General features: G+C 48.0%; 1 protein-coding gene across 1 annotated transcript; it reads right to left on the bottom strand.

The window, feature by feature from the left end:
* Nucleotides 1-3,709: 3,709 nt before the first annotated feature.
* On the bottom strand, nucleotides 3,710-14,199 carry LOC139750165 (uncharacterized). Its single transcript, XM_071664518.1, has 15 exons — nucleotides 13,962-14,199; nucleotides 13,634-13,758; nucleotides 13,202-13,408; nucleotides 12,768-12,975; nucleotides 12,451-12,638; nucleotides 12,062-12,278; nucleotides 11,643-11,893; nucleotides 10,239-10,652; nucleotides 9,632-10,117; nucleotides 9,251-9,520; nucleotides 8,876-9,091; nucleotides 8,078-8,774; nucleotides 7,675-7,853; nucleotides 6,351-6,572; nucleotides 3,710-4,580 (listed from the first exon to the last, which is right to left on the bottom strand). Exons 1-15 carry the CDS (start codon nucleotides 14,182-14,184, stop codon nucleotides 4,434-4,436), a joined length of 4,050 nt encoding a protein of 1,349 aa, XP_071520619.1. The 5' UTR covers nucleotides 14,185-14,199; the 3' UTR covers nucleotides 3,710-4,433.
* Between the last annotated feature and the right edge of the window lie 2,089 nt (nucleotides 14,200-16,288).

Raw genomic sequence — 16,288 nt, 5'->3', positions numbered from 1 at the left:
AAATATCAGTAATACAAATCAAACCTTAGAGACCCTGCAGAGTTTTGCAAAGTCACTTCTGAAAGATTTCTGATGCAACAAAGAGTCCAACAGTACCTTGCGAAAGAAGTCTGAAAGGTGGTAAGCATACTTATCAGAAAGTTCATCAAGCTGGAAGTGCCAGGATCCTGATGCAAAGTCAGCATTAATGGAGACTTAGATCATGTAGGCTGTCCCTAAGCACTGGAAGTGTAGAGCGCTCCTGAAACAGGCCTCTGTTGAGTTATCTGGGATCAAAACATATCCCATGTCTCCACTCTTCTTGGGTCAAGCAAGTAGGCTGACCAAAGCATTGGCTTGCTTACTACAACAGTCATGCCTTGATTGACCAGACTATCCAATTCAACCTTTAGCTTAGGTTTATGAGCAACAGGAAATCTTCTACTGAGCATAACAACAAGCTTTATGTGTGGGTCTACCTTAATTGCATATGGTCCTGGCAGTGCTGAGATTACCTCTACATCAGCATAATCATGCTCCACATTAAATACAATGACTCTATCAAACAGGTTCTTATTGATAGACATGAGCCCTATCTGAGTGCTACCTCTTATTCCTTCAAGAATTATAAAACTTATCTGACTTCTACTTTTCATTCCTAGAAGAGGTATAGTCTTCCTTGAAAACAACAAACTCAACAGACTATTTCTTATTCCTTGGTTCCTAATGTTCCTCCTCCATGTGCCAAAAAGTGTCATTGTAGAATCACTGCAAGTTATAAATACTCTGCTGGTGTGCTGAACATCTCAAGCATAACATGTAAGAGAATTTACAACAGAACCAGTGCCTATCTGGAATATCAATTCTTTATTGCCTACAGTCTTACTGCATTTAATATCTTTAGAACAGGAAAACAAGTTTACAAGGTCTATATAACTGTCCAAACTCGAGTTAGCGTGTAAATGTACTCTCATTCAGAGAAACTTAAAGACTTATAATCATCTACCTTATGAAAAGATTTCTTTTTGGTAACAGTATATCTGCTTTAGCTAATATCTGGGCAAAATTATTCTTTTTCCACTTATTACAAAATTTCCCATAAGCTAGATATTCTTGCTTCTTGAGTGTTGAAAATGATAAAATTTGCAAATATTACCTAAGCTATCCATTAGCTCATCATATTTTGCTTTCCACCAAGAGGCAGATTTACCACGTTTAGCTTTCTTAAATGTTTGTGAGCATGGCTTGATTTTGAAATATTGCATTTCAGCAACTTTACATACATCAATACTTTTCTCAAGACTTTAAGTTTCCTTGCTTTCAATAGCTCAGTTTGAACACCACCTCTAACTATTCTATCTCTTCAGAACCTCTCACTATTCTATCTCTTCACCACCTCTCACTATTCTATCTCTTCACCACCTCTCACTATTCTATCTTTCGACAACCCATCTTTACACTAGGTACAGCACCCAAAGATTATGATGAGATTTGTAAAGCCTGAGTTCAAAGGGTTCTCCTTCCCTATGAAAACATTTGTTAAATAGGAACCTTTCATATGTTTCACTGACCTCACCAGTGACATATGCTAATGTCTCCACTCTTTTTAGGTGATGCAAGTTGATGAAATTTTTTCATAACATTTCCTTAGTAGTTCTAGAGACCTCGTCAGAATGAACCACAAAACCCTCATATTCCTTAACAGCATCATCAGTAAGGCATGAGAGTGAAACCTGTATATCATTTTCATGAGCATGAAATCCAGACATGGCATAATTTTTCCATAGCTTAAATAACCTACAGATGCTGGTAAAATCTATCGTCAAACAGAAGGGCTATGGAGGCTTGACGCCCGGTAGTAACCATGATGGGTACAGCCCACCCTGGGAACCGTCGTCATCACTCGTCTTATCATAAAAAAATCTCAAGGAATACCAGTATGAACAATGCAGCTCACTTACAATGTTTTGTCATCGTTCCAGGGCGTTGCTTGCAGATGCATCCCGCATGCATGTTGTGTTGGCTGTAACTGCCAAGTGCTCACCTCACCTCATCTTGAAAGTCCTCTCTAGTATTGTGTATTTCTTCAGTCTTATCCAGCTTTCCACTATGTCTCGTGTTGAACAGATAACACCAGGTCTACTGTGGGTGTAAGACTAGGGACGTACGTGGGAATTGAACAAAATTGCACTTGGTGAAACATCTTGGTATGAACAGCTTATCTCAGCAGGTGGGTCATAACACGGATTCAAAGAGGTTCGTTTCTGGAGATGCTCTTGGACGATAGCGCGGAGTTCAAATAACGAAAAAAAAAACAAAAAAACTGCTGGTTAAAGAAAAAGAAGAGCTGATTCTGTTTCTACACATATAATGTACTGTGAATTGTTGGTTGAGTGACGCTCCTGGAATGCACAATAGTTTTGTAAATTTGCATAACTTTCCAAAGTTTCAGACAAGAATTTTGGTGTTCATTCAATAAATGAACTGGTCAGGCCAGCCCACTTCTACAGTATTTACCATCCATAAGCTCCAAAGACCTGGTGCCTCCAGACCTTGTGCCTTCAGGCTTCGTGCACCTTGACCTAGTAGATCCGTACTAGGTGTCTCCAGACTTGTTACCTCCAGACCTGATACCTGCAGAAACTGATGTCTCCAGATCTGATGACTCCAAGTCTGGTACCTCCAGACCTGATACCTTCAGTCGTGGTAGCCCCAGACCTGGTGCCTCCCAGTTTGGCACTTACAGACCTGATACTTATAGCCCTAGTACCTCCAGCCCTAGTGCCTCCAGACCTGTTATCTGCAAATCAGGTGCCTCCAGACCTGGTATCTCCAGATCTAGTGCCCTCCAGGCCTGGTATCTCCAGATCTAGTGCCTCCAGACCTAGTACATCCAGATCTTGTGTTCCTCCATACTTATTGCCTACAGACCTGGTATATCCTCTCTGTTTCACACACGTTTGCTTTGTGTAACATCTTAGATAGTCTTTGATACACCATGAAGGTTTCCCTGCTCCTACATTGTTATGAACACTTGCGAGAAAATCAACAATCGAAGGCCTCAACGTTTGGTTTTCTTCTACAGGATTGTCGACAAATGGGTTCATTTACTGATAAAAGTAGTTGAGAGCAAAACCATAGGTGTGTATAAGGAAAAGATGCAACAAATACTTGGGTCAAAATCCACGACCGGCTTCATTTACACCTGTTACTAATCCCTCCCATTAGCACAAACAACCCTGAAAGGACCCTGTGATTTGTTGTTTCGTGTTCCTTTGTATTTCATGAATTTTACAGCTTAATCAGTGGAGACTTATGGTCACAAGCGAGTATAGTAAACGCCTTTTGGCGGCCACACAGCCGGTCAGGCTGATGACGGCCATGTCCGAGATGAGTAACTCCAAGACATTGTTAAACATTGTGAAAATATCCTCTCGTGCCGTTAGCGAGACGATTGGTGGGGTTGTCGCAGATTTAGAGATTAACTTAATGTCTCAGATCCTAAACCACCATCATCTTTACCATCAGCCCACCGTGGTGTGAGGTACAGTCCTCACCCACCATCATATATACCCGCCATCATCTGTGCGATCAACCCACCACAGTATGAGGTGCAGTCCTCACCCACCATCATCTGTACCATCAGCCCACCATGGTCTGAGGTACAGTCCTCACCTACCATTATATGTACCATCAGTTCCTTCCATCACGAGGTAAATAACAAAAAACATTTCCCCTTCTTTTTTATTTTGATAAATTTACAAAACCTATAAAACTTCCTAGTCGAAAATATCTTTTTTTTTTTATCCCGATTGTGTGACTGGAGTAGTATAAAAACACTCACTTATGGAGCCTTAATATTATACAAAATGTACACAGTCAGAGTTCATGGCACATACCATACTAAGTTCTTTTTTTCCCCTGTTTATCATAAGCACAAACTTTTACACGTATTTGTATCTCGATGGCGCTTGTGTATTAATATATTTTTCATATATATATTCATTTTTTTCAGTGTCTTTCTAACCTATTGGGGTAGAGAGGAAAATGAAGGCAAGAACACGTGAAAAATATGGAGAGATGGAGTGGTAAAGAGAGCGGCGAGCGGTTAACTTATTCATAAAATCATAATGATACAATCAACAAGTGAAGAGCGAGTGGGAACAGTAGAGGGAGGAGGGAAGTGGGAGCGGACCTATGACGAGGACCAGACGCTTGCTTGCAATCGGGTGTCTCACATCCTGGGAGGAGGAGGGTCTCACATCCTAGGAGGAGGAGGAGGAGGAGGGAAAAATAATAATCTTGGCGGCTCAAATGATTTTCTGACTGAGCAACACCACCACCACCACCACCACCACCACATATCTCATCACTCGTCACTATATGGTTCATCACATCTCTCACTCCACACCTCCAGCCACTGCTCTCATCGCTGGCTTTATAATGGGTTCGTCCTACGAGAAACACACTGGTCCGACCTCGATCTTGAAGGCCTGGTCCTCTCCGCCGACATCCCTCAATCCCACGTCGGTGAATGGTAATCTCTGAGGCCTGTCTGTGCGGTAGGACACCTTCGTTGACGCCCACGTGGACTGCTTCCTCTGCAAGGGAAGAAGGGAGGAGGTCTGCATTAGTTATGTCTTAAGAAGCTGCATCATGGCTGTGTTATAGTGGACAGGGAGGAACAATTGTTAAGAACAGCGATGTCTTCATGGCACCGCTGGCTACAGGACTCCAAACCATACATAGAACGAAAAACTATAGCGTGCTGATCTCTAGCCTAGCCAAACACCATTACCCCCGACGTTTCACGTGCCCTGGTTCAGGCCACTAACAGCACGTCAACCCCGGTATACCATTTCGTTCCAATTCACTCTATTTCTTGCACGCCTTTCACCCTCATGTATGTTCAGACCCCCGATCGCTCAAAATCTTTTTCACTCCATCCCTCCACCTCCAATTTGGTCTCCTGCCTGTTAGCCTTTCCTCACTCATTCTCTCCATGTGTCCAAACGATTTCAACACACCCTCTTCTGTTCTCTTAATTACACTCTTTTTACTACCACACATTTCCCTTATCCTTTCATTACTTAATCAAACCACCTCGCACCACATATCGTCCTCAAACATCTCATTTCCAACACATCCACCCTCCACCGTACAACCATATCTATAACCCATGCCCAAAAACCATATAATATTGTTGGAACTACCCATTTTTGCTCTTCGAGATAACAGTCTCTCCTTCCACACATTTTTCATCGCTCTCAGAACCTTCGCCCCCTCTCCCACCCTATGACTTACTTCCGCCTCCACGGTTCCATCCGCTGCTAAGTCCACTCCCAGATATCTAAAACACTTCAATTCCTCAAATTTTCCTCCATTTAAACTTACCTCCCAATCAACTTGTCCCTTAACCCTGCTGAAACTAATAACCTTGCTCTTATTCACATTTACTCTCAACTTTCTCCTTTAACACACTTTTCCAAACTCAGTCACCAACTTCTGTAGTTTCTTACTCGAATCACCCATCAGCGCTGTATCATCAGCAAACAACAACTGACACTTCCCAAACCTTCTCATCTCCACCAGACTGTATACTCGCCCCCCTCTCCAAAATTCTAGGATTTACCTCCCTAACCACCCCATCCACAAACAAATAAAACAACCAGGGGAGCAATCATACACCCCTGCCGCAGACCGACCTTCACTGGGAACCGATCACTCACCTTTTACTGCGTTTGCGAGGTATCACCAGGAACAAAGAAAGGTCGCATCTGCTCACACCCATTCTCTAGCTGTCATGTGTAATACACCAAAACCACAGCTCCCCATCCACGTCCTGGCCACACAGACCTTTTACCACGGACGTTTCACCTGCCCTGGTTCACCTCTAAATCTGGGCCACCACCAACCATGTTACCATCAACAAAACCCAAGATCATAGTGTCAGCCTTGCATTTAACGTCCCCTTCCCCCTTCCCAACTTTATACTTATGTAAAGTCTGTTTAATCCATCACAACCACAGTGACAGGGTGCAATACATATGTGTTGCACAGTGCAGGACACACACCAAATAGCCACATGAGAGCTGAGCAGTTCACCTGCCTTGGTATTGACCTGAGCAGTTCCCCTGCCCTGAGTCATAACAGATTATGTTTAGGACAACTGCACTGCCCCTAAGAAACCCTGCCAAATAAAGTCTGACTAAAACTGTGATGGCAGTGCAATTGGCTGGACGTAGGATCGAACCCGGCCCGTTCATTAGCAGGATTGGAGAGGCGACGCATTCGGCCTACCAGGCAAGTGGACGACCTGTGGACAAGACGAAGCGGGGATTGAGAGTGAAAGAGAGAGAGAGGACGCTTACCTTACACCCATCGTGTATAATTCTGTATCTCAACTTCTTATTTCCTCTGGCTTTAAGCTCTGTGTCTGAGGAGGTCATGATCTGCATGGCGCTGCGCAGGCTCCTCCTGCTGGCGTCGTACACGGCGATGGAGTTCTTGCAGTGGTATGTCAGCTCCTGCGACGCTTCTGAAGACAGCAGCTGTAGGAACTGCAGTTGGTTGCCGTCGGCCTTATACCTGAACTGTGGGATGAGAAAAGCGCATCTTAGATATGTAAGTATTCATCGATACAGACACATGTGTAAAAGACAAATGTTCACTCTATGGACGGAATTCAGAAAGAAAACATAATACAAGTTCCATAATGGTGGATACAGAGGCCAAGAGAATATTTCGAGTTGCGTCACCCGAAATAACGAAATATAGGGAATCTGTCACCAGGTAATACGTTGTCTAAAATGAACTTCGTCTTGATAAGGCATATACTATAAATGTTATCGAGGAACTGCCTACTGTCATGATATAAGCAGACCTACGAAAGTCAACGATCGCCCGAATCGAGATACAGACGATTTTGTACACATCACAGATAAACAGTTGATGAACCACTGGCTGGGAGCACAAAGGATCTCGAGCATCGTTGCGGCCAAGGCAAATATTTGCTTCGGGTGAAAACATTGTCAGGAAAACCGAGGCACTCAAGTGCTCTTTAAGGGCGATGGAAAAACCTTTGGTAAACAGTGCAGTAGTTCCCATATTACCAGTTATCATTCTTTTCAAATGGCTACTTACCTCTCCCCTCTAACCTTACCTAATATTAGGATAACTGTTATTTCCTGATAATTGATTTCTTTTAGAGTAATTCATTCAAAAACCATGAGAGGAATACAATAGCAAATTATTTGAATTCTTCTTTCACAGCGGCTCTATGGTGTATGCAGAACGTTGTCTTAAAACCTTTGGTGGTCTACTGAAGTATTTGAAGGGCATCAAATTATTATTTCCTGTCAGTAAACTCCTCCAGCCTCTCCCACAGACACATTACATGATTGTCTATCCGGGCAACCTTATGACTGCCCTCCATCTTCTGGTTAGATGATTCCAAGTGATATAGAATCTCTCGTTCGGATGACTGTGTCGCCCAAACAAGGTACAATGAAACGTTTTCTACCTACGCTGAGCCACCCACCCACGCACACACATACACTCTCCCTCCACACGTACCCATCGCCTCAACACGTACTTGTCACTTCCACAATCCCTCCAACATCACCTGCTATCCCAGGACTCTTCCTCTGTATACATCACAATGACTCCAGTAATATCAGTGTCCACTCGGCTTACCTCGAAGCCTGGCTGAATGTCGTCCCCGAGCCAGGTCAAGCCTCGAGTCTGGCCGCGCCAGTTGAACTCCTCGGTAGTGGCAGGCTGAGGCAGCACACAGGTCGCCTTCTTCTCCATGTCACAGTGCACCACGATGGCGTCTTTGCTATCGCCCTCGTTGGGATCCATCCAGTACTCGCCTGAGAGGGGAAAAGAATAATACATATCTCAAACGCCATGTACACCTGATATCTAATGTGAACTGTTTACCAACATCCCCAGAGAATAGTCCTGTCCATCTGTGCGGCAGCCAGATAGCTCATCGTGGCCTTGGGTTAGGCTACCTGGATGCCAAACAGATGGACGGAAATAGCTGTTGACTCCAGTACCTTACGTTTGCAATAATCAGTACTGCACAACTTACCACTGGGTAGCTCTGGGTGGGTGTGTGCCAGGTCGCGACAAGTCTTGGCTGGGGAATCTTTCGTGCCTTCTGGTTTGAGGAACTTCTTGAACGATGTCTTGAGCTGTTCATAGGCCTTTGCAATAAGTTCGCGACGTTCATCGTCGGAGACTTCTTTGCCGAAGAGACGCGCCGGAAGGTCGGAGTCGTCGCTCTGAAGGGGATCTGGGCCCTTGGTCTGTCCCTGTCCAAGAATGGCCAGCAGAGCATTGTGATCGTAACCCATAGTCTCACCAGGTGGACCAGGAGGTCCGGCAGGACCGGGTGAACCGGGAGAACCACGAGGACCTTCTTCACCACTAGGACCACGCGGACCAGGTGGACCCATGATACCCTGAGGACCAATGCCTCCGTCACGACCAGGAGGACCCTTGGGGCCGGGCTCACCAGCCGGGCCTGTGGGGCCAGCAACGCCAGGTACACCTTTGTCACCAGGAGGACCCTGAGCTCCGGGAAGACCTTGAAGACCAATGAGACCACGGTGTCCCTTGGCACCTTTGGGACCTTGTGCTCCTGTGTCTCCTTTCTCTCCCTGTGACCCTGGCGCTCCGGGTTTGCCGCGAGGACCAGAGGGGCCCTCCACACCCTGTGGACCAACCTCTCCACGATCTCCACGCTCTCCAGTGGGTCCAATGGGTCCGGAAGGACCAGGGGGTCCCTGCCATGAGGAAAGTAATGATCAGCGACACATTCAAGTCTTAATTCTGTAACAGATATGTCACATTGTGCTGAAATGATAACAAACATAGGGGTACTCACAGGTAGACCGGTGGGTCCAGGGCTGCCCTGAGAACCAGGGGGACCTTGTGGGCCCTTGTCTCCAGTACGACCAGAAATACCAGGAGGACCGGGTTTACCGTCCGAGCCGGGAGATCCAGTGTCGCCAGTGGGGCCGATGGGACCAATGGGACCAGGTAAGCCAGGAGGACCGACGGGACCTTCGTCACCACGTTTGCCTTCCATACCGGGTTCTCCCTGAGGACAGATGCGGTCACAAAGTTAGCCATGTGGAGAGCCTAAAATAAAATGTCTTAGGGACCATTCTTGTTACAGTTTGTCTTTATTAACAATCTTTTTCGGGTGAGAGAAGAGGGAGGTTTATGCCCAGATGGAGCGAGTTGACGTGATACTCACAGTAGTGCCAGTCTTTCCTCGGAGACCAGGAGGTCCAGGTGGGCCGGGCAGACCAGGCAACCCACGCTCTCCAGCTGAACCAACAGGACCTGGCTGACCCAATGGGCCGGGACGACCCTCGGGACCAGACTCACCCTTGGGACCCTCTGGTCCAGGAGCGCCGGACTGACCGGCTGGTCCGGGTAGACCGGGCCGGCCAGTGTCACCAGCGGTTCCCTTGATTCCAGGGCTTCCACCACGACCCGGAGGTCCTTGGTCACCTTGTGTGCCCTGTGGGATAACAGATCAGATGAAAGATCTGAGTCATAACGTTGTTATCTTGACTGTAAATGAAACACGAGCAGTGTCAGTGAGGAGTACGTGAGAGTATCGATTACTTACAGGTGTTCCTGGGGAGCCAGATCGTCCTGGGGGACCCATAAGACCGGGTTCTCCTCGTTGACCAATTTCACCTCGCTGTCCCTTTGCACCAGTGAGTCCTACCAAACCTGGGGCTCCAGATTCTCCGGGAAGTCCTGCAGGGCCGGTGTTACCCTGACTGCCCTTCTGACCAGGAAGACCACGTTGTCCTTTAGGTCCTGACATCCCTGGAGCTCCAATTGGACCGGGGAATCCTTGAAGACCTTGTTCGCCTTGAGGGCCTCTCTCTCCCAGCATACCGTTGGCACCAGGCTCACCGGGAGGACCTGGTGGACCTGGGTCGCCCTTCTCTGCAGGTTCTCCTGGAGGTCCTAGGGGTCCCATTATACCTTGAGGGCCCTGGTCACCCTGGCGACCTGGTGGGCCCTCGGGTCCGACAAGACCAAGGGAACCTCGTTCACCCTTCTCTCCTGGCAGGCCGGGTGGACCACGTCCTCCAGGCAGACCCTGTGCGACACAAATACTGTTACAAGGTGGGGCGGTAGGAAGGTATAATCTGAGGCTGACAATTATCATACATTTACTTGAAGGGGACGTGAGCGATGTCATCAAGACCCTAGATACTCACGACGAGACCAGAGGGGCCAGAGTGACCCTTTTGTCCTGGAGGTCCAGAGGGACCGGGTGGGCCGTCGGGACCGGGCAGACCAGACTCTCCACGTTTGCCTGTCTCTCCCGGGGGACCTTGCGCTCCACGCTCTCCTGGGAAGCCTCGCTGACCGCGCAAGCCTGAAGCACCGGGGAGACCTCGGGGACCCTGAAGACCAGCCTCTCCGTCCTTGCCGTTCGATCCAGAGATACCAGGAGCTCCGGGTAGACCCTGGAAACCTCGAGCACCAGGAGGTCCCGGAGGACCTCGCTCACCGGATGATCCTTGTGGACCAGGAGAACCCTGGGGACCCTGGCTACCATCCTTTCCTGGGTCTCCCCGGGGGCCTGTGGGGCCGGTTTCACCAGGGTTGCCGTCCTTGCCGGGTTCACCCTGTGGGAATCATGGTGACGTTAGGACTCACCCGCCAAAATATGCCAAATATTAATCCCTTCAGCACGACGGAACGATTTCTGGGGTATGATGGCTTGGCTTCTAACAGACCCAAGGGTCGTACCTTTGTTCTCAAGGGTCATATTTTCGTCTTTTAGGGTCGTGCCGTCGTGCTAAGGGGGTTAAGGACTGGATTGATATTACTAAATATGAAATTTAGCTGTTAGGCCCAAATCCTCTGCTTCACTGTTCTAAGCACAGTATTTCAGCTACACTCTCCAAAGTAAACTATCTCAGCTACAATGTCTCAGGTAAGATATCTCAGGTAAACTACCTCAGCTACAATGTCTGAGGTGAACTATCTCAGCTACTCTGTCACAGGTAAACTATCTTAGGTGAATGATCTCAGTTGCTGTCATTTTCCAAGTTCATCACGACACTTTAAAGCCAAGTTCGTTATGTATCAACGGAAATACTACGCTCCTCGACCTCAAGTTGTCGTGTCATTCAGCCTGAGAACAAGTGATATGCTCAAAATCCAAGACTAACCAGAATCAAGAAAGCGAGCCTGTAATGTACACTTGAAAACTTCCTTTTATGAACATAATCAAAAATGGTCAGTAAGAGCTTATTATAAACCCGTAAACCCTTGCCCCTGAACGCCTTCTGACGCGAGATGAGCGACTCCACCACTGAGACGTATGTTTAGACATCGGGTTTGAGATTGGATTCATATACGCAGCGATTCGCTCTTGTTCCGAAGACTGAATTGTAAATAGGTGTTCGTGAACTTGGCAAGTGACTTCAACATCCAGACCAAAGACGAAAGGAGAATGCAGAAATTCTGTCAATTTCAAATCTCATTTGATTGAGATGCTAAATGAAGGCTGTTTTTTTGTACTAAATTATCCCTGTTTATGGCAACTATATACTCAATAAGGCCAACATATAATTCTACTTCGTTATCAAGACAAGAAACTTGTATCTTACGAGTGGTCCAATTGGTCCAGGAGGTCCCATGGGTCCAGGAAGACCCTGGATACCCTGAGGTCCTTGGTCACCAATTTTGCCATCAGCACCAGGTTGACCTCGATCTCCGGGTCTACCTGTTTTGCCGGAGGGGCCAGAGAGACCGGTGGGTCCTCGCAGTCCCTGTCGACCGGGTAAGCCAGGTGGACCGGGGTTGCCCTCACGGCCCTTCTGGCCAGCAGATCCTGGCGGACCAGGGTCACCACTCTGACCTGCAAGGCAAAAAAAAGTCGTGAATATTACCCCTCGTTCACAAACCCTCGTAGATGTCTAACTCACTCTACATGAGGTTCTTCAGGCTGAAGCTTCCAGGATAATACACATTCTACTGACGTCAGAGATTCCCCAGTGAGCAGACACCGATTGAAAATAGGACTCACCTTTGGGGCCTGGGGGTCCGTCGGCACCTGGGAGACCACGGCCTCCTGTGGGTCCACGTTCACCCTGGGGTCCAGTTCCTCCGGGAGGACCTCGCATCCCTCTCTTACCACGCTTGCCAGGGGAGCCGGGGGCACCAGGCAACCCACGGGGGCCGGGGGTACCACCCTCTCCCTTCATACCGAACTCTCCCTTGAAGCCTCGCACGCCAGCCAGACCCTGCGGCAGAGGAAACAAACGTCCAGTCATGCATCACTCACACGACCTCAGTAAAACGCAGGATGTGTGCACCACATACGTGACCTTCATCCAGACGTCAGATTAACAAAGTCTTCAGCATCTTTATGTCGTCAAGCTCGTGCAAGCGGACGCGATGTTTGTGTATACTCACCCTCTCACCCTTGATGCCAGGCATTCCTGGGCTGCCAGGTAGTCCGGGGGGACCTCGGGCACCTGGGAACCCTGGGGGACCGGAGTCTCCCTGGGAACCAGGGGCGCCCTTCTCTCCAGACAGACCGTCTTTACCGGGGGCTCCCTGGGAGCCTGTTTCACCTGGTGACCCAGGCTTACCAGCCTCACCTGTGGGGAAGACAAGTCGGTTTTAATGGCACACGGAAGTACGAGGACGTCTGACTTATGAGTCAAGGAGTTACTACAGCAGACTAGTGGAGGGAGAGTACGTCAGCTTGGACGGTGTGTCGCACTTACCACGGGGGCCCTGAAGACCTTGCGAACCCTTAGGCCCTTGTACACCTTGGTCTCCCTTAGCTCCAGCACTACCGGGGAATCCAGGTGGACCAGACTTTCCAGGAGGACCGGGGGGACCGGGAGGACCAGCGATGCCGTCGATACCTCTCAGACCAGGAGGACCGGGAGGGCCTTCTCTACCTCGCTCACCTCGAGGACCAGCAGACCCCTGTAGGACGGGTCAACAACACATCACCAACCCGCCATCACCCATCATTAAGGAACTTGTACAGACCTGTCCCTTTTTTTTCCAGGATTATTCCTCTCATCCATCTAGATATTCCTCTTATCCATCTATATATTCCTCTCATCCATCTATATATTTTTCTCATCCATCTATATCACTTCTTAGAAATATATACATGTACTAGATCCTATATGGAGACGACACTGACCATGGGGCCGATGGGACCAGGAGGACCGGAGGGACCGGAGGCTCCCTTGTCTCCTAGTGTTCCCTGTTCTCCCTTGGAGCCGTCCAGACCGGGGAAGCCACGGTGACCCTTTACTCCTGGCAGACCGGGCATGCCGGGCAGGCCACGGGGGCCGGGAGGACCAACTGCTCCGGGAGGACCAGCAGCACCGTCGTCACCATTCTCACCCTGGGTAGAGGACATGGTTCATCATCATCAACATCATGGAGGAGGAGGAGGTTCAGGCGGGGGAAAAACTTAGCGTCATGAACACATTCCAGGAGCAGGGACAGACTCGGAGATATACGAACAAGAGAAAAAAAAAAAAAAAACGCCTCGCGTTATCTATATTTCAGGAAATCAAAATATGGGAAGCTGTGTTACTCCTCCAGTATTGTGGAAGGCGAGACTTACATCCTTCCCAGGGATACCGGGCATTCCTCGTGGTCCAGGAGGTCCTGAGGAACCGCTTGGGCCTGGGTCTCCTGGCTCGCCTCGCATACCCTGGAAACCCTGTGGGCCGGAGGGACCTGGGGCACCTGTGGGAGGGAAGGGAAAAAGAAGACGGTTAGCACACACCACTCCCTCCAGACATACACCGTGGAGAAATACCATTCTGATGAGGACTGAACAAATCACAATATCAAGATTTTTTTTCTTTCATTCGTCGCTGAAGTTGAACTTTATGAGTTTCATGGAGGAGGGGAAGGAGGAGGAGAGGGAGAGTGAGGCTAGAACTGACCTGGAGAACCTCTGGGGCCAACGGGACCAACTTGTGCCTGAAGGTGCATGAATGGGTCGGGCTGGGGTCCTTTCTCGCCTCCCTGGGACTGAGATAACTGGGTCAACCAGGGCGTGATCTGTTCCAGGGAGATAAAAGGAAAACTCATAACATGCCACACCACTTTAGCATCGACACGGTCGATTGAAGATGACGATAACATGAGGATAACAAACTTGATCATTATAATCAAAAGAAAGCCCTGCGAATCGTAACCTTAAACATACATATATATAATCCTTAAGAAATACAGACCCTTAAAAATTAAGGTCATTATAATCCCTTAATATATGATGATGATGATGATGATGATGATGATCTTAAACATGATGATTTCATTAGGATGGTACTGGGGCTATCTATCATGTGAACTTGTCTGGTTATATCATCGGAAGGGTATGTCCTTCTGGTATGCTGAATGCCAGATATAACGTATATACATTGCCAGATATACGTTCCTCTCTAGTTATACAGTGGGGAGGGGGTCATGTATATCTGCCCAGTTATACCAGGGGGACAGGCAGACTTACCAGGTTATACTAGGGCAAGGGTATATCTACCGTTATACTGGGGATAGGTATATCTGCCGTTATACCGGGGACAGGTATACCGTGAGAGCCATATCTACCCAGTTATACCAGGGGGAAAAGTATATGTACCCAGTTTTACTAGGGGAGAGGGATATGTACCCAGTTATATAACGAAGCAGATATATCTACCCACTTATACCAGGGGACAGGTATATCTACCCACTTATACCAGGGGACAGGTATATCTACCCACTTATACCAAGGGACAGGTATATCCACCCACTTATACCAGGGGACAGGTATATCCACCCACTTATACCAGGGGACAGGTATATCCACCCACTTATACCAGGGGACAGGTATATCCACCCACTTATACCAGGGGACAGGTATATCTACCCACTTATACCAGGGGACAGGTATATCTACCCACTTATACCAAGGGACAGGTATATCTACCCACTTATACCAGGGGACAGGTATATCTACCCACTTATACCAGGGGACAGGTATATCTACCCACTTATACCAGGGGACAGGTATATCTACCCACTTATACCAGGGGACAGGTATATCCACCCACTTATACCAGGGGACAGTATATCCACCCACTTATACCAGGGGACAGGTATATCTACCCACTTATACCAAGGGACAGGTATATCTACCCACTTATACCAAGGGACAGGTATATCTACCCACTTATACCAAGGGACAGGTATATCCACCCACTTATACCAGGGGACAGGTATATCCACCCACTTATACCAGGGGACAGGTATATCCACCCACTTATACCAGGGGACAGGTATATCTACCCACTTATACCAAGGGACAGGTATATCCACCCACTTATACCAGGGGACAGGTATATCTACCCACTTATACCAAGGGACAGGTATATCTACCCACTTATACCAGGGGACAGGTATATCTACCCACTTATACCAAGGGACAGGTATATCTACCCACTTATACCAGGGGACAGGTATATCTACCCACTTATACCAGGGGACAGGTATATCTACCCACTTATACCAGGGGACAGGTATATCTACCCACTTATACCAGGGGACAGGTATATCCACCCACTTATACCAGGGGACAGGTATATCCACCCACTTATACCAGGGGACAGTATATCCACCCACTTATACCAGGGGACAGGTATATCTACCCACTTATACCAGGGGACAGGTATATCCACCCACTTATACCAGGGGACAGGTATATCCACCCACTTATACCAGGGGACAGGTATATCTACCCACTTATACCAAGGGACAGGTATATCCACCCACTTATACCAGGGGACAGGTATATCTACCCACTTATACCAGGGGACAGTATATCCACCCACTTATACCAGGGGACAGGTATATCTACCCACTTATACCAAGGGACAGGTATATCCACCCACTTATACCAGGGGACAGGTATATCCACCCACTTATACCAGGGGACAGGTATATCTACCCACTTATACCAGGGGACAGGTATATCCACCCACTTATACCAGGGGACAGGTATATCTACCCACTTATACCAGGGGACAGGTATATCCACCCACTTATACCAGGGGACAGGTATATCCACCCACTTATACCAGGGGACAGGTATATCTACCCACTTATACCAGGGGACAGGTATATCTACCCACTTATACCAGGGGACAGGTATATCCACCCACTTATACCAGGGGACAGGTATATCCACCCACTTATACCAGGGGACAGGTATATCTACCCACTTATACCA

The sequence above is a fragment of the Panulirus ornatus genome, chromosome 1, assembly GCF_036320965.1.
Source record: "Panulirus ornatus isolate Po-2019 chromosome 1, ASM3632096v1, whole genome shotgun sequence".
Lineage (NCBI taxonomy): Eukaryota > Metazoa > Arthropoda > Malacostraca > Decapoda > Palinuridae > Panulirus > Panulirus ornatus.
The sequence above is the reverse complement of the archived record's forward strand: the minus strand, read 5'-3'. Positions and strand labels throughout refer to the sequence as shown.